The 19,299-nt window shown below is 39.8% G+C and overlaps 1 protein-coding gene across 4 annotated transcripts in view; it reads left to right on the top strand.

Moving 5' to 3' along the window:
- The window catches only part of DAPK1 (death associated protein kinase 1), a 102,340-nt gene extending 87,043 nt beyond the window's left edge, over nt 1-15,297 (top strand). For 3 of the 4 annotated variants that reach the window (XM_074856088.1, XM_074856086.1, XM_074856087.1), the window contains 7 exons: nt 1,692-1,914; nt 4,271-4,459; nt 6,230-6,427; nt 9,142-9,280; nt 10,444-10,564; nt 12,081-12,269; nt 12,888-15,297. In XM_074856088.1, the coding sequence (XP_074712189.1) occupies nt 1,692-1,914; nt 4,271-4,459; nt 6,230-6,427; nt 9,142-9,280; nt 10,444-10,564; nt 12,081-12,269; nt 12,888-14,120 (2,292 nt within the window). In that variant the 3' untranslated portion in view covers nt 14,121-15,297. Of the gene's footprint in view, nt 1-1,691; nt 1,915-4,270; nt 4,460-6,229; nt 6,428-8,613; nt 8,658-9,141; nt 9,281-10,443; nt 10,565-12,080; nt 12,270-12,887 lie in introns of those variants that run through there. The other variant, XM_074856089.1, reaches the window with a different exon arrangement.
- Nucleotides 15,298-19,299: the final 4,002 nt, after the last annotated feature.

Below are 19,299 nucleotides of genomic sequence, written 5' to 3'. Positions count from 1 at the left end.
CCTATATATATGGGGAAAATGTATGATAATTATATACTTGATCAGAGAATATGATCAATTGAAATTAATAAATTACATGAAAACAATGAAAATATTCTAGTACTACTCAAAAAGGTCAATACTATCTAGTACAGATCATACGTGACACTTGCTTTATTTTCAGTGCTTGTGGAGGGTTTTGTCCCTAAGAGCACACACATGGAGAACCTATAGAATGCCATAGTGGCTCTTGGAGAGGATTCAGTATTAGCCATGAGGGGGTGCAGTATTTGCATTGTGACTAACTTATTTAATAAATGCCTTTTAGCGAGGAAGGAACTAAATTATATGCACTCCTATTTCTGTCAAATTTCTCATCTTAATTGCTGCATGCTTATAATTTGGGGGGGGCTGTAGGTGCTTGTTTAATGACTCATCCCACACATTAAAACAGTGCAAATGCAGAACAACAGAGCCTTTCTCTCAGCTCCAAATGGGGGAATGAAGGAAGGAAAGATGAAGCTAGTTCCTTTGCCCTTCCACCTTTCGGCTGTCTCTGTGTTTTCTTGAAACAGGTCTTTATGTGGTGAGAGACACTTGATTAGTTTGCTGTCCTGCACTGCATCCCCTCGTTGAATTGATTTTTCAAGCTCTGCTTGTGTGGGAAATAGAACATCCATGTCTGATTGCCTCTTGCTGGGCAAAAATAAAAGACAGATTTGATTTGTTCATTCCCAACTCTGTCTTTGGCAGGAACAGAAGTAGTATCCTCACATACTACAAGACAAGATACAGAGGAGTAATGGGGAAGCTCAAAGTGGAAAGGTCTTCTGTAGGAGATGTGATTGGATTTGAGGAAGGCCTGTGTAGGAGGATGAGATTGCAGCTGTGGAAGAGACAATGAATGCACACAGAGGGTAAACTGTGAGAGGAGAACTGAGTAGGGAACCAGATATATTGTGGCTTGGGATTAAAAAGGGAAACCAGTCTGGAGGATGTACACTTGCAGTAGAGGGGTAAAAAAATGGAAGGTGAATAGTATGTAAGAGGGTCTTTTAAGGTAAAGAATAATAAGTGTGAGGAGAGGAGAGGTAAGAGTGGTCTGGGAAAAGCAGTATTTACTGTGAAAAGAACTGAAGTGGAAATAAACAGAACTGGGTGAGGGGAGGAGGGAGAGGGAAGAGGAGAATTCTCGGAGAGGGAAGAGAATTCTCCCAGATATGAGAAGTACAGAAAAAGTTAATGTAAAGAGGGGAAGTTCACATTGAGTTTTTGGATTGCTCAGTTGATAGCTGTCACTGCAAAATTCTTCAATGCTGCATGTCTATTATATAAGATCATGGATATTGGTTATCCTACTGAGACTGACAGGTGAGGAGAATGGGTACTGAAAGAGAATAGTTTTTCTTCCTTTGTCCTCTCCATCAGATGTCAAAATGCTCCCATTCACTGATGTTGAACCTCAAGTCATGTGTGATTTTCATGGGAGCCTCAAGGTGACTCTTGAGAGCAAGCAGTCAGCTGTGCCTTGTCTATCTGTCCTGCCCTTCTGCCATTAACTGATCACTTGCACTATGAAGCAAATAGAGGAACTGATGCAGATGAACACCAACCTGGCAAGAAAGCGTTACCTAAATGCTGTGTTTTGAGTTTGTTGGGAGGCAGAAGTTCCCTGCCACAAGCTCTGATTTCTTCTTTATGTTGAATTTTAGGATACATACCGGGGGCTTTTTATCCAGCAGCTGCGACACATGCAAAATCCACAGCCCCGGATCAAACTGAAGTTGTTTGGACACTCTGGTGCTGGGAAAACAACACTTGTGGAGTCCCTAAAGTGTGGCCTGATACGAAGCTTTTTCCGAAGGCGTAGGCCTAGACTCTCCTCCGCAAACTCAGCCAGATTCCCCCCATCTCCTTTGTCTTCCAAACCTTCAGGTATGGCTTCAGAACTGTAATGTTTGAATGAGAAAACATTTTCCTCTTAAGTCTGTAGCTCTTAAGAAAGAGCTGTTGTCTGCACTGCAAAAGACAGGACAGGCTAAGCGTGTAAGAAGCCAAAGCAAAGTGGAGATGACATTGACTTCTTTGTGCACAGGCTCGTACCTAAAGTAAGAGCGAAGAGGAGCAGCAGGTGTGGAGGGTGCAGGAGTGGTTAAGTTTTTGTTTTCTCCCATGCTGTATAAGTGAACTTGGAGAGTGGAGGAGAGGACTTGTGAACGCTGACATTTATTTTTCACAAAAAGTCCTAGGCTATGAATGCCAGCGTCAGGACCAGATTCCACGGTTGTGATTTTGGGGGGTTATGTTTTGTCAGCCTTTTTGTTTGATTAGTTTCAATAAACTCTCTGCAAAATTGAAAGATGTTGCTGTATCTTTATGTGATCTTTAAGTAATAACAGATGGTTCAGAACTGCCTCTGATGCCTTAGAGTGCTTTTCTGTAACATACAGGAATGGATTAGGCCAGTTAGAGGTGTCTAGAATTGTCTCCGAACAAGGTGAAAATGGAGGTTTTCTAAACTGAAGTAAATGTGTGCAAATAATAGGGAAACTCTGCCCATGTAGCACCAGTTGGCTTGTGTGAAGTTGGGAAGAGCTGCAGGATGTGGAGGAACTGGCTAGGTTTACACTTCAGCATGTGCCCAGCTTTGGAAGAACCCACAGTTGTGGCAGAAGGACACTGGACAGAGTAGTGAACTATTTGTCCAGGTCCGTTTTCTAACACTTGAGAGGCCGCACAGTTTATACAAGCTAAGAAGGCACTTTGAGGAGCTCAAGTTTAGATGGATATTTAGAAAAGTAGTTTATGTTTCATTAATTTTAAAGTAATATTAGAATAGCACTAGTAGTAGCTTTCATCTCTACTTTCTCTCTAGTCACCTGAGGAACCTATAAGGTACTCAGAGTGGCTTAACAGGACAAGATACCTGGCACAGAGGTTGTTACTGCATTTGCTGTTTACTTAACACAAGGGACTCACATCTATGACAACAAAGAACTTGATTAAATTAATCAATCAGAAGTTCTTGATTTATTTATCTTAATTTACTGTGTTATACAAGGGGAGATAAATCACTCAAGGAGTATCAGTTCCTAGAGGCAGTGCAGGAAGGTTTTAACTGAAGACAAATTTTTTTTTATGTTGGTTGGTACCAGAACCAGAGGATAGGTGTGCTCACACCATCATAAAATCAGACAAGCCTGCCAGTCACATTGGCAATTTATTATAGAAATAATGGTGAATTTGAAGCATGTACTTGAAAATAGCTTACCTAGATACAAAGCCAGAAAGTTGCACAGTGCTATGCACACTTGAAACGTGTGCAGTTCTATGCAAACAAAGCTACTATGGCATTGGTTTAATTTTTGGAGTTTTAGTTTTTCCTTATTTCAGTATCTGTTCTTTTTGGATGAAAATCAGTATGTAATGTGAAAATAATGTTACGAGTTGAGTGACATAATGAGATAAAAATTTAAACCACAATTTGGTCTGTACTTCATCATGTGCTTAGGTTTGCTTACAATCTGTAAAAATAAGTGTGTGAATTCACTAGTATTTATTTACAACAGCCAAAATACTTAAATATTACATTAGAACACCAAACATGAAAGTATAGTTTTACAGCTGACAGGTAGTTTCTTTCTATATTAAAACCCAAATATTAGAACTCAGCACCTAGTGGAAGAAAGAAATCTTTACTTTTCCCACTAGATGGTGCAAGTCAATTAAAAAACCCTTATGTTTCTCACTTACTCTTAGGGAATCTGAATTAAGCATAAACTAAACAAATTGCTTATTAGGAAAATAATTTTGGTCAAGGGCCTGCTTTTCAACCCCACCTACCCAGAAACAGTTGTTACACAGTGGTATTTTCATCCTTACTGACAGGAATCAACTATATGAATGTGTAGCATTTCCAAACCAATAAAAATAGTCCATGCCATGAAATTGTAGCCCTTGGCTAAAAAAGGAGTATGTCTTTGCAGTGTAGAAGAACTTCAACTATTGAAACCTTCCATTCCTAAATCATGCAGGTTTTTTCTATGCTTCCTACACAGTGGTATATCTGCTGAAGTGCAGTAAGTGCTATATAGGATCATTCTAATATTTTCCTTTTCATCATTCAGAATAAAGATGTAGTTGTCTATGCTCACAGCTTGGTAGTCATTTCCTTTCTTTGAAGAGCATTTTGGTTTTTTAATCAGCTTTTATGCCTTGCATACTTATTTTGAAGTTTTCTGGTTGTGATTTTCACATGGTTTGTAATCTCATTTTCCTTTCCCTGACCCAGTTTCAGTAAGCATTACGAATCTTTATCCTGGTTGTGAGAATGTCAGTGTGAGAAGCCGTAGTATGATGTTTGAGCCAGGCCTGACCAAAGGGGTATTAGAAGCTTTTGTTACACCTGCTCATCACTCTCACTTCTCTGCTGATGACCAGTCCACCAAGGCCATTGACATTCAGAATGCCTGCTTGCACGGTAAGCAGAACCCTGGGCTGGTGTGCTTAATGCTGCGGGACAATGCCATGTTACTTGTTTTTAAAAATAAAAACAAACAAAAAAATCTGACTTCGTATGGTAGTGACTGTGGTTGAGAAAGTAAATATGCATGAAGTTCTGTACCTGTAATACACATAGTAATCACTGTGTCAGATCCTTATAGTATCACAGAAATGTTTTTGAGGTGAATAAGTGGCGTGGGCCAGAGGAAGAAGGGATTTGGTATAATAGGAGTGGATTGGCAAACCAGCTACTAGTGTGAAGGTTCCTTCACCCACACTCTTATGTCCTTTGGGGATTTTATCAGATTTAATCTGGTCCCACAGACCCAAGTGTCCTCACCATTCACGTGGTTCCCAGCTGTATGAAGGACCTTCTCACCCCATGACAGGGCTGGAGCATGTTTGATGAGCCCTGGAGCTCACCAAACATGGTGGGTGGAGCTTCTGATTTAATGGTTTTTTGAAAGGAAATAAACTGCTCTGCAATTGAAACCAGTTAGTAGTTAGAGGGGTCAGTCAGAGAAGTTGTCAAAAGTACATATATGGCTTCTGACTGTGAAGACCATACAAATGGTGCATGTACACCACCAGCCATACTAATCGTTACATAGGTGGTAAGATCTCTCACCGTAGGATCTCTTCTTCATAAGGAAAATGTTCTGCATGCCTTAGCAGCTGCCATTTTGATGCTGAGTTAGGATTAATCAAGATTCTACTTTGGAGAGAAAAACCTATTTATGAATGCAGTATATGTACACTAACACGTGCAGTGACAAAACGCTTGTCCTAGATGCTCAAGAGTTTGCCATGTAACTAAAGCTTGTTCTTTGTCCAGGCTAATTTCCTCTTTCAGTGTAATCTGAAAGCGAGTCAAATTCTGCAGTGAAACAGAGTTGTGCAGCAGACTGTCAGAAGGGGTTTCTTTTCTCTGTGCTGTCTTGATAAAGAATGAAAGTACATACATGGGTGAACTCTGAATAGCTGTACTCAAACAGCAATTTGAGGTTTCTGGCTGCTTCGAGAAGTTTGAGGTGCATCTTAATCAGCATTTATTTAAATAGAGGCGGTACAGGTGTGGTGGACTTAACCCTAATCAGATGGTGCCTCTGGGAAGTGCCATACAGTACAACAAACTAATACTTCTCTCACCTGAAGCTAAAGAAGATGGCAAAAAGAAGCACGGTGCCGTTGAGATCCTTAACATGGTGATTCTTCAGTCCTGACTTAGCAATGTGATGCAAATAGTACAGTTCTGTAAAGCAGAGTGGCTTCTTTGAGAATGTTGTTCAGCTGTTTTTAATACCAGTAGTGGCATGTTAAGAGGAGAAGTTAATAAAAATGTTGAGCTTTTTGCAGTGAGCAGGAAAAGAATGGGAGCCATTATTCTTGTTTTACAAGGGAAATACAAGATCCATTGCTGTTGTGCCAGACAAAGGCCACTTTAATGTGTCAGGCTGCATGCATTTGACACACAGGTGCTTCCATGTGACATCCAGCTGAATGTCCTAGAGAAGTGAATGTGAGAGAGGAACAGATTATGAGGACTCAACTTCTCAGCCTCTCAGACTGACTGAAACCTGTTTCCTTTGTTCATGGTTGCATTTCCAGTCTTGCTTTTTCATGTGCATACAGTTTATCTTTGTAAAAGTTTAAATCAGGTTAACTCTTGTTTGTCTTTCCATGGCTGAAAGATGCCTCATGCTTACTGACAAAGTGTGATCTCTTCATCTGTTTGTCTGTTTTTCAGGAGTTGGTGACTTCAGTATCTGGGAATTCTCTGGGAATCCTGTATATTTCTGCTGTTACGATTATTTTGCTGCAAATGATCCCACTGCAATTCACGTAGTGCTTTTTAGTCTTGAGGAGCCTTATGAAATCCAATTAAACCAAGTGACCTTTTGGCTCAGTTTCCTGAAATCCTTAGTCCCAGTTGAGGAGCCAATAGGTATGCTCTTTTGCCTGTTAATTAAATATTAGGGGACTGTAGGATAAAGCTTCTTGTGTTTCTCTGCAACTTTGTACATCTTCCATGTTGAGTGGTGTTACGTGTCTTCATCCCCATGTATTCAAACAAACCTTACACAGGGTTTCTTAGAGAAAGGGAATTTTATCTGTGGAACAAGCCTAGAGTTGTACACACCACCTAGTCTAACTAAAAAGAGTCATGAGGTTCGGTGCAGCTGCTTGTGGCTGGGATTTACATCTGTAAATGGCAGATGAAGTTTTATGTCAGATAAGCTGCGTGGAAAAGTGTTTCAAAGGGTTGGTACCATGTAAAACCAGTTTTAGACACTTTGCTTAAATTCTACTTATATCTAGCCCCAATTAACAGTGTTTCCAGCATAAATTAGTCTTTGTCAGTAGGAACAGAACAGAACAACATTGTGGAGTGATGTTACCACTCAGTATGTGCAGCTTTAACTAGAGTTATATTTGGACTTCAAATATGTTAAATGTTTTGGTGCATCAGGGTGTACAGAAACCAGTATTTCTAGTAAATTTCACTTCACATATTCTCAGACTTTGCACAGGTTTTAAGTAAGCTTACTTAGTATTCAAGCTTTCTAATGAACTGAAAGTTACTTGGCAGGCAGGCAAATTAGTTTAAATAATTTTTCTCTTAAAAGGTCTGTAGATATAGGTATATGTACCATGTAAGTTGTTTGTGAGCATTAGTCTGCAGACTGTGACAATTTAGTGGACAAACCAAGCTCTGACATGTCTCTTGGTTCTATGGACTGAAATGTTATTCCAGCCAATGGATCTAACTCAGCACTCACAGACACTTATAATGCTGCTACGGACTCACTAGACAAACATATCAAATACTTATGTAGTGCAAAGAGTATTTCCCCTCTCTTTTTGTGTTCTGCTTGATTCTATATGCATTATCTCAGCCAGATAATGATGAGCCAAGTCAAACCTTCAGTTTTAGGTTCAGGCATCTGCATGTCTTTCATATTCCATTTTAGATCAAATCACAAGGTTAACAATACGAGCATTTGGATCTAACTGACATGAAATTACTGTAAAAGCTCAGAAATTTGCAGAAAATTATCAAAGCTGAAAATACAGTTAATTTGGAATTGCTGAAAGCTTTTCACAGCTCTTCAGTCTAGCGAGGAAACTTTGTTCTTGGTTTGACCAAGTTAGAATTTGAGTTAATAATTTCTTTTTGCTGATCTAATTGTCAGCATTATTCAGATACTTTGCTTAAATCAGTGTTTATACTGGTCAGCTCAATAAGGGTACCCATGCATTTTTGTACTGTTACAAATCTCTAAAGTAGTATGTATCCTATTATCCTATGAGGAGCGATTAAAGGAGCTGGGACTGTTTAGTTTGAGGAGAAGAAGGCTGAGGGGAGACCTCATCACTCTCTACACCTACCTGAAAGGACATCGTAGAGAGGTTGGTGCTGGTCTCTTCTCACAGGTAATTAGTGACAGAACAAGAGGGAATGGCTTTAAACTGCAACAGGGGAGGTTTAGACTGGACATTAGGAGAAAAATTTTCACAGACAGAGTGGTCAGACAGTGGAATAGGCTGCCCAGGGAGGTCGTGGAGTCACCATCCCTGGATGTGTTTAAGGGTCGTTTGGATGAGATGTTGGTGGATATGGTGTAGGGGAGAACTTTGTAGAGTAGGGCTGATGGTTGGACTTGATGATCCCAAGGGTCTTTTCCAACCTGAATGATTCTGTGATTCTATGTAGTAACTGATGTTAGCAGAAAACTTAAACTTTTGGAATTACTTGCCAGTTACTTTGTTTAAGTCCTTCAGCTGCCAAAAAAAAAAAAAAAGAAAAAAATATTTACTGTTAGAAGATACTTCCCTTGAAGTGCTATGCAGAGATTTGAAAAAATGTGGCTATGTATGAATGAATCAAGATTCCGTAGCTCTTAGTTGATAAAAACTGAGCAATGATATAAGCATATTTCTCCCATGTGAAGTTTTTTCAGACTAAAACAGCAGGATTGCATGTACTGTCATTTTAAAAAAGAGTCTAATGATGTCTCCTCTTTTTTGGAAGATCAGTTTGAGAAAAGACTGAAAATTCTGTTCTGTACTGTCACCTCATTGATGCCATTTGTATCTTTCTTTCTCATTCTTTTTCATGGTTTCTGCCAGGCTTTCCTACTTAACTCTCACCTAAGTGAGAGGTCATTGTTTGTGTAAGTACTGCAAAATAGCATTCATACCAGCATATGAATGTTGTAGACATTTTGTATTCTACTTATAATGCTCTGCTCTGCACCTGTAGTATTAACGACCATCAAAAGATTATGAGAAACCCTTTCAAGAAGCTGTTCTTTTTGTTTTTCCTCCTGCTATCATAGTTTGTAGTTAATAGATATATCATTAGTGTTATTGATTAATGTTTTTGTTAAAACAATAAAGTCATGTAATAGTGTATCTGGTGTTACTCAAAGAGTCTAGCTATTCAAATTGGGCATTATATAGATAATCCTATAGACAGATAATAGCCAAAGCACCAGTGGTGTAAGCACAGTATGGCTACGCTTAGAGTTGGTAAATCCACTGCCAAAGTAATTGGTGTGAAGAATGTAAAATGTATTGCTACATTCACCGCGCAGTAAGAAAGCCATCTCCATAGGCATGTCTTACAGTGAGGGAGTGCTCTTGTTTCTCTTTTAGCATTTGGTGGAAAGCTGAAAAGTCCCCTGTGTGTTGTTTTGGTCGCCACACATGCTGACATAGTAAATCTTCCTCGGCCTGTTGGGGGAGAGTTTTGGTATGACAAAGACATGTCGTTATTGAGAGAAATCAGGAACAGGTAAGTGGGGACTGTATTTATATTTTGTGTGTTTAAACATGTCAATGGTAAAGATAAATTACTGAAATGCATAGGAATATGTAAAAGATTTTTATGTGGCTTAAGCTTTATGGTACTATGATATTTTCAGTACATTCAGGAAGCTTATGCTATTGAAACATTTACCAGTATTACAGTGAGTAAGCTGCCTTAAGTGAGCTAAAGTGAGCCAAGTGGTGCAAAAATTAATTGAGGCTTAGGAAGTCTCACCCTGTAAACACTGGCATACATCCAGAGGCCCACGGCTGCCATGTGTCTAACATCTTGGTGCTCAGGTCTTGCAACAGTCTTAGCAAAGTGGGCAGTTCTCAGCTACAAACTCTGGGTGCAAAAGAGGAAGCTTTACAGGAGAGCCACTCTTTGCTCTGAATTGATTTAGGATGGGTAGGAAAAACACAGGTACTCCCTACACTGTTTGTGAAGAGCTGGATATTGTGGAGTCATACAGGTGACAAGGTCATCCAGGAGGTGACTAGAAGTTAGGGAAACTTCTAGCCTTCTTCAGCAAATGTTTGGAGAGCATGCTAATTGTAGGTGTAAATAGGGAATTTTTCAGGAACATAGTATTGTATAAAGTAACAATAATTTATATTCACAGTGAGCATATAAGTGGGTAGCATATGGTATGAGCAACCATCCATACCTGTGAGCATAGACACTTGCCTGGACTGTACAAGAAACAGATATAGGAATTCCAGCACAGTAGTGGCAGGGCAGTATCTTAATCAATTGAAATAAACCAACAGAAAATACCTGTGTGTAATCTTCGGTGTTGGAATCATTTTAAATGCAAATTAGTCCAGAGCTAGGAAAACAGGTACATGCTGTCAAAGGTTTTGTAATTACAAGTCCTGTGATGGAATTGTAATTTTCTTACACATCTTCACCCTCCTTTTGTAGGAAATACAACAAATTTCTCTCAATATCTCTGTTTATTTTCAAGAAAATAGAGAGCAGCTATGCTGTCTATGCTTATAAAGAATATTAGCATAATCAGGACTTAAAACTTTTTCATGATTCCTTGAAGAAAAATAATTTGTAATTTAAGACTGAAGTACAACTGGATTAAGAAATAATACTGGATTTGGAACTAAGTAAATAATGGCTCACTTCTTCTCTTTTAGATTTGGAAATGATCTGCACATTTCAGACAAGTTATTTGTCTTGGATGCTGGAGCATCTGGGTCTAAAGATATGAAGCTTCTCCGAAATCACTTGCAAGATATAAGAAACCAGATAATTTCTGTAAGTAATGTCTAATGGTCTGGGTTGGGCCAGCCAAAATGTGAAAATCTTCTGTAATAATTTACTGAAAACTTAGTACTTACATTATAAAAATTAAAGCAACAAGTGCTGTTCCATTTTTTTAGCAGCATGCATGACAGACATGGTGATAAACAAACTCCTGACATCAGAGATTCAGTAAGCATTTTCAGAATTGTAGGTGTTTTGTACAGGTCACCAAAATGATCTCTCTTGACATGAGACAAGATTTTCAGTTCAGAGTTATAGTTTTGTATTTTGAATTGACAGTGATTGTATTCCAGCATTGGCCCTTCTTTTTTTTTTTTTGTTTTTAATCTTTCTTTTTTTTTCAGCGTAGTATTAGAGAAACAGGATATACTTCAGGCAAATAAGTTTTTTGTAAAAAAACAAACAAAACACCTGAGTAGAACAGTTTCTTCAGCTGTTAGAAAGATAATTCCCAATATAAATGTGTGAACTGAATATACATTAACTTTTTAGCGCACGTTTTTACTGAAAAGGATGCGCTCGGAGTTGTATATGTATGTGAGACTAAAGGTAAAATAACCATGGTTTGATGTTACCACCATGAAGCAATCCACAGAGACTTCTGTACTGAGGGTGACCAAGTTCAAGTTAGGTAGCCTGTGCTAAATGGATTTAAATTTCTTCATATCAAAGGCCCTCTTGTGTGACACGCCAGTAAGACTTTCTGCAGCTAGTTCTGATAGGTATTTGTTAAAAAATGAATTAAAAGTGAATGTATTACTGAGTTCATTATGTAGACCAAGGAAATCGGTTCAGTTTTATGCAAAATTCAGCCTATTTTATGTTCCCAATGATATCTTAATATAAGCTTTTCTTCTCTGACAAAACTTCATCGTAGCTGTGGTCACTAGCTTGAAATCTGGAGGGCTTTGCTGCATAAGTGCATGCTGTGGCTTGAGACTGTAGGTTGAAGGCATCAGTGATGTCCAAGACAAGCAGTAGATAAAAGTACCATCTTCTTATCTGGTACCCTGCTGTCTCACCTGTTGAAGTAAATTGATCCTGTACAGATACTGATGAGTACAGATTTTAATGTTGACAATTTCTGAAATAAAGATTAACTTCTAGACTTATGAAGGCAATTGATACATTTTGAAGTCACTGTGTCAGGTGGTCAGCACATTTGACTGGGCAGGACTATATAAACCAAGCTTTGTTCCACATGTCAGGGTTCCCTTTGTAACAATGGTGATGTTTGGAAAGTTTGCTTATTTCAGAAAAAAAGTTGTTTCTGGAATTCACTTTATTAAGAAAAGGTATCTCTTACGGCAAGCGAATGCCAGGTGGAAGAGTAAGGGTCCATCACAAGGGGAACTCTTTAGATGTGAATATACATCATGAATGCGTTAGACCTTGTAACCTCCATTTTAAAAAAACAAACAAACAAACCAACCCAAGACTAACAGTAATAGTACTGTGTTCTCAGCAGAGTAGAATTACAAATGGGTATTTTCTGTGCTTTTGTAAGACTTGCCCACCTATGACTCATCTGTGTGAAAAAATAATCTCCACACTGCCTTCATGGAGAAAAATGAATGGACCCAACCAGCTGATGTCCTTGCAGCAGTTTGTGTACGATGTACAGGAACAGCTTAACCCCCTAGCAAGTGAAGATGACCTACGGCATATTGCACAGCAGTTGCACAGCATAGGAGAAGTAAGTGTTTCTATCTAAATTGCATCTCCCTATTAGCAAGGTACTGCTCTGATAGAATATTGTTTAATGAGATTTAAGCACATGTCTGTTTTTTCTCCTCCCTCTTCAGACATCATAAGTAGAGACTGGTTAATAATGGTTTTTATCATTATTGTCTTGTGGCTCCTATTTCATTCAACATTATTTCTTTGAGACAGGAAGAACTACAGTTTATTGCTATAGTTATAAGAATATAAAATATCCAGAAAGGGTAAGTATGCTATCAATTTAAATGAGGTAGTGCCTAATGTGTTCACTGCATATGGGAAATTTATGTGTGTCCATTAGAAATTGAATTGTAGGATTGAATTGTAGGATAACACCTTTGCATAAATAGCTTGCAGGGCATGGCTAGGCTTTACAGCTGTTGGGCTCTAATGGCTTTGCTGCTAGTGGAAATCAAGAACAAGATCTGCTCTTTGTTCTGAATACTTGCAAGAAATTAAAATGCACTGTTTGTTTTTATCCTGCCAGCAGTGTTAATTAAATAACTGGGTCAGTAAGTTAGGAAGGAGAGAACATGGGGTATCATCTTGTATTTCACAAGATGTAAATAGTAACTTTTATATTTATAAACAGATTAACATTATGCAGAGTGAAACTGTCCAAGATGTTGTGCTTCTGGATCCTCGCTGGCTCTGTTCAAATGTCCTTGGAAAAATTCTGTCAGTGGAGAACCCAAAAGCCCTCCATCACTATAGAGGTCGGTACACTATAGAGGACATCCAGCGTCTGGTGACAGATAGTGATGTGGAAGAACTGATACAGATTTTGGATGCCATGGATATTTGTGCAAGGGACCTTAGCAGTGGAGCAATGGTGGATATTCCTGCTCTCATAAAGACTGACAATCTCCACAGGTCTTGGACAGATGAGGAAGATGAGGTGCTGATTTATGGTGGTGTTAGAATCGTTCCTGTGGAACATCTTACCCCATTTCCTTGTGGAATTTTTCATAAAGTTCAGGTGAATCTCTGCAGGTGGATTCATCAGCAAAGCACAGAGGGAGATGCTGATATACGTCTGTGGGTAAACGGATCAAAGATTATGAATCGTGGAGCTGAGCTTTTAGTGCTGCTGGTCAACCATGGTCAGGGTATAGAGGTTCAAGTTAGAGGACTGGAAACAGAGAAGATCAGATGCTGTTTACTTCTGGATTCTGTATGCAGTACCATTGATAACTTAATGACCACAACCTTACCGGGCCTTCTGACTGGGAAATACTACCTTAGTCCTCAGCAGCTGAGGGAACATCATGAACCAGTAATGGTCTACCAGCCTAGAGACTTTTTCCGTGCACAGAGTCAAAAGGAGACATCACTGACTAACACTATGGGGGGTTATAAAGAGAGCTTTAGCAGTATACTGTGTTTTGGATGTCTTGATGTCTACTCCCAGGGAAGCCTAGGAATGGATATTCATGTTTCTGATCTGAATCTACTTACCAGGAGAAAACTAAGTCGACTTTTGGATCCACCTGATCCTATGGGCAAAGATTGGTGCCTTCTGGCCATGAATCTGGGCCTCCCTGATCTTGTTGCAAAGTACAATACAAATAATGGAACACAAAATGACTTTCTTTCGAGCCCAGTCCATGCCCTTCTGCAGGAGTGGAGTAATGCTCCTGAGAGCACTGTAGGTATTCTGATGTCTAAGCTGAGGGAATTAGGTCGCAGAGATGCAGCAGACTTTTTACTAAAGGCATCTTCTGTGTTCAAAATAAATTTAGATGCTAATGGTCAAGAGGCTTATGCTTCCAGTTGCAACAGTGGCACATCTTATAACTCGATTAGCTCTGTAGTGTCACGGTAAGAGCAGATGTTTCGCATAGACATCTTTTCAAACTGCAGGAAGGATAAAAGATACAGTGCAAGAGTTTCTGTGCATTTTCATTTATGAGGTTTTGTGTCAAAGGATCTTTATTCTTCTCCAGCACCACCTTTTTGTGCATAAACTTCCTACTTCTAACTGTGAATTGTTGCTCTTTATTAAAAAGGCTTATGTACTTCTGGTGGTTTAAAATTATTCCTGATACATAATGTGCTGCTTAATACTGCCATTTAACTGGAAAGTTTTAACTTTTGGATTACATACTGCAACTGTTTTATAAAATATTTTTGTTCTTCCCATAAAAGGTAGGGAGAGAAGAATAGCACATATTACCTGAAATGTGTGTTTCTTACATCCTTTTTTTTTTTTTTCTTTTCATCACGTCCTGTGCTTAACATTTTTTTTTTATTTGTAAGGAAAGAAATCCACCATTTGTGGTCAATCTGACTGAATTTAAAACCACATTGTTTATAGCTGAAAAAGCGAGTGCCTTTTGCTGAAGGGAGGGTGCAGTTGATTTGAATGACCCTGCTGGAGTTACAAGAACATGCTACCTCTGTTTCACTTAAATTGTCTGCATGCTTATCATTGCAAGTGGTGCTTGCCTTTTAATTTTTCCTGCACTTCTAAAACATTGGTGATGACTCACGCAGAGCATTCTTGTGCCAGTACTATGGGTATAGACATGTGATACCTAATCAGCATCAATTACAGTCAAATCATAATGTGAAAATCTCTTAAACTTGCCAATTATCATGCTTCATTATTTCCATGCACCTCAGGTAAAAGTTCATATCATTACAGAGTTCAAAAAACACAAGTGTTGGATACTGCAGAATAATATTGTATAGTTGTCAGTTGTAATTTGTGTATAACAGGTTTTCTATATTAGATCCTGCATTACTTACTTCCTGTACTTGAAAACTTTCATGGGGATAAAAACAAAAAGGAAGCAAGGTTTCTTGCAGTGATAACTTTTAAATTGATATGAGGGATTATGACCCATTCTCTGTTCTAAAAGCATGTAACTTTAATGGTGCGATGTGTGTTTGTTTATATATATTGTATGTACATATATTAATACTATTTTTTCCTTAATCTCGCAATGTAGTAAAATTTTGAAGGATTTTTTTACAAATAAACTGTTGCTTGTTGCGTCCTTGTTGTTCATATTCTGTAGCTGAAAGGGACCAAAATTTCTTTTTTCCTTACAGTCACAATCCTTGAGAAGCAGTGCCTGGCTTCAGAAGTTCTGGGAACCTCCTGTTTCACTTCAGGGGGATTTCTCAGTATGCTAGAGGAATATTTATTTATTTGTTTACTGCAGAGGTGATTCCTCTGCAGCAGAGGGATTTGCATTCATGTCGATAAATGGCTAGCCAGTTTGCTGCATAGCTTTTCCTTTGTGTTTTTTCACAATGGAAACCAAAACAGCAGATGCAAGTCTGTCATCAGGAATCCTCCAGATTATGCTGTGTTGCAAAGGGGGAGAACACTGCTTTTAGGGCCTGTGCTGTGTTCTTTACGTTAAGGATCCCTCTATCACACGAGGGTCTGCGCTGCTGCTGTTTATTTAAACTCTCAGCATCACTCACTAATAGCTGCACAGTCTCTGAATGGCACTCTGTGCAGGCAGCTCTGCACAATACCTCCTCCCTGTGTATGCTGCAAAGGAATTAAACGGGCTCTTCTTAAAATGCTAGTTGCCATTTCCCACTGCCTTTGTTTGTATATTTTACCCTTGCTTTATTAAATCCTTCCCCAGACATCCCTGGGCTCCTCTGTTAAATGTTTTTTAAAAGTCTAGTCCTCAGTGAGAAGTATGGTTCATGAGCAGTCCTACCTTGCGATGTCTGTGCTCTGATAATCTGACAAACTGAGTTCAGCACCTCCCACTACTGTTCAAAGTTGCTCAGTGAAGAGCCCAGCTTTCTGCAGCCCGTATTTGCCTATGTTATTACTTCATGGCCACCACCATTGCTTCATCTTCCAGCTGTGGACATTTTCAGCACCTTCTGTCAGATTCTGGTACGTGGAGGGGTCTTTCTCATCTCAAAAGACACTCTGGTTTTCTAACTGGTGTCTTTAGGCCTGTTCCTCAGGCATCAAACTTGGAGTTACCTTCACTGAGTCTGTCACTGCAGAGGAGTGGGACTTGGTATCACAAGTCCTGTGAGAGCAGAGACTACTGTGAGATGCTTTTCCAATGCAGAGCTGTCAGTGGTGTCTCTTAGTTTATGATTTAATTCACCACTGTACTGCTTGGTGGTGGTGGATTGGCAAGATTTTGAGCTCCTCCCCTGCCTGCCTCCCCAGATGCTTTATGCTTGCTCAAAATGCATGGCCAACTTAACCAATGTTGATGCAGTAGGCCTTTTTTATTTTTTCCCCTCCCAATAGCACGATCCTGACAATTCTCTGCTTCCACTTACTGTAAAATGCAACCCTGGGAGTATAAATTACTTAGCAGATGCTATGATGGATCTTTGGTGATCACAGCCTATTGCATAATTTACAGTTTTCATGTAATAGGTTCAGGAAAGTGAATCACAGTCACAGGATAGCTTTGGATGCTTTCCTATAAATCATGTGCCACTGACAAAAAAAAAAGTCCTAAATGACAATTTTGATCCTTTCGGTTGCTTCACTTCTATTGATTTCCTGGTTTGTATTGTGAATGCAGCTAGGAGCAGAGCTTCATTCCACAATTTTTAGAACTGTGTTTAAAATGTGCTGATCCTGCCTGACTCACTCCAGAAACGGAGGAAATGCAAGTCTTTGCAAGATCAAAAAAGTTTAGCCATAAATGTGAATTATGTATAGGTTGTGCAAGGAACATGCTAAGCTCAGCTGCTGCTGTGAAAGAAGTGAAGCTGCATGCTAACCATTAGAGCCTCTGTTCCTTGCACTTCTTTGTAGCTTCAGAGCAGAGCTTCTGAAACAATTCTGAGGATAAAGCAGATTAACCCAAATGTTCACTTTGTCTTCAAAATCCATCATATAGACAAACTCTCAACCTTGCAACACAGTTGCTTAAGGCCAAGATGCATTACAGATGATCTTGCAGGTCAGAAATGTATGTTGCTGACATCTGGACTTAAATTCTGAAGAAATTTTCTGAAGAAGATGGAGAGGATGCAAGTGTTTTGGTGCAAATTATTTTTCCAAGTTGAGGCATTTTTCCCTGGCATGTAGCAGCATGCACAGGATAGGAAAGTGCTTTGTATTGCTGCTTGTATTAGGTTTTACTGGTTTTACTCTCAGGGAGTTATGCTGCTGACCTGACTGGTGAGTTCGGAAAGCCACAGGAGATCAGTGGCTACATGCAAATGATTTTGAGGGTGGGACAAGAAGGGCATCCAGAGGTGACCCTGGGTGGAGATGGGTATATATGATTCTTCTTGCCTAAAGAGGATGTAAACTGGAGACAGCCACAGGTTTTAGGGTCCTTGTGATTCAAAGGATTGAGAAAGAGTTGTGAAACCAGGAGTTAGCAACTCCCAAGTGTCAAGAGATTGACAGAGCCAGGAGGCTTAGAAAGGAGCCAGAGCAGAGTTTCCTAAATGGTCAGGTCTCTAGAGAGTGCAACGGTGAAACTGTTAGAGCTGGCTGTGCTGGAGCCAGTTCCATGTCCTAAACTTGGGCTGGCTCTGTTGCCCACTCCAAGGAGAAGTTACCTGTTAGTTCATTGCAACTGTTGTATTGCAGAGATGCTGTGTTGCAGCATTGTCGTTTAAAACAGCTGCCTCAATTTGCATCACGATTTCAGCTTTGCCAGTGAAGTGAAGGAGTAATGCCCAGGTTGTAACTCCAAACAAAGTAAATAAAACATGCATTGCCTGAAACCTCTGTTTAGGTCAGAAGAGATGGAGCAGTGCAGTATCTTCTTTGAAGGTGGCCTGAAAGCACTATGTATAATATTAAAATTTATTTCTGTTTGAATTTTTGTTTGTTAAACTCAGTCCAGCAGGTCACAAAAAACATTAAACAGGACCACATATACCCTCCTGCATCTTTTCAGCCTTTGTCTCTCTTGGAAGGTGAGGTAGTGGGTAGAAAAGGAAAAAAATCAGTTTTTAACAATGCCTGAAGTACTTAGTTTCCAAAAGGCTTACAGCAAAGCCACTCAGACTTTGCAGGTAGAAGTGTTTGGCTCTCCAAGAGTCAGATGAGCTGTATATAGAAGAGGACTGATGGTATTCCTCTGTGTGGCTACACTGTTTATTATAACAAGCTTTACAGGAACAGTGGGGCCAGCAGCTAATGCTGCCTCAAAGCCAGATGAGGATCTTGGTGGACCTGGTTCAGGTTTGCATGAAACAAATTGACCTAGTGTTTGTGCACCAGCCAGACTACCCTGGGTGAGGCGCAAATCCAAAATATACATATTTAAAGATCATCCTTCAGAATGCAACCACATTGCTCAGTCAGTATGTACCTTAAAAATACCAGTCCTGCCCTGAAACGGGGCGAACCTGGACTGTCTTGCCCAAACTCTGGGTCCTGCTGTCACTAAGCCTAGAATACCTACTCAACTAATATGCACTCATATCTTCTAGGCAGAGAAGAAGACGAGGAAGAATCCTGTGCAGGGTGACAAGGGGTCTTGAACAGGAGTAAGTGCTTAGGCATGCTGCATCTTACTCACATGGGTTTGCTGGCAAAGAGATGTTGTCAGCCTGGGCCCATACTTCCTCCTGCTGAAACGTCATTGTAGCACTTCCCTGCAATCGTTCAGGCATTTCTAGTGGCTCTGTGTCCAGATTCAGGAATATTCAGTCTCATACTGGCACAGGATCCAAAGAGCGCAGCTCAGTGAGGCATCTTCCCTGTGGACTTGGACATTGTCACAGCAGAGTGTAACTGACCTTGAGAAGCTTTGGGCCATATGAGTTGGAAGCACAGTCAGGATGCTTCTGCTGTATCTCAGCAGTTGAGGCTGAGGTGGGGGGGGGGCTACCTGGCAAAAGGGGTGGAATTTGCATAGGTGAGTAAGGGCTGGCTGAGACACCAGCATGTGGTGCATGGGGAGGGGAGAATGAAGTTGTGCTTTTCAAAACTGTTGTCAGGGAAATGGGAGAGAATGGAGTACTCTTGCTTTAGGGGGGTGTTACACTGCTGATGCTGTTAAAGGATTGTATATGTATGCATCTTTGAGTCA

This window comes from Strix uralensis, chromosome Z (assembly GCF_047716275.1).
Source record: "Strix uralensis isolate ZFMK-TIS-50842 chromosome Z, bStrUra1, whole genome shotgun sequence".
In the NCBI taxonomy this organism is placed as follows: domain Eukaryota; kingdom Metazoa; phylum Chordata; class Aves; order Strigiformes; family Strigidae; genus Strix; species Strix uralensis.
The sequence above is the reverse complement of the archived record's forward strand: the minus strand, read 5'-3'. Positions and strand labels throughout refer to the sequence as shown.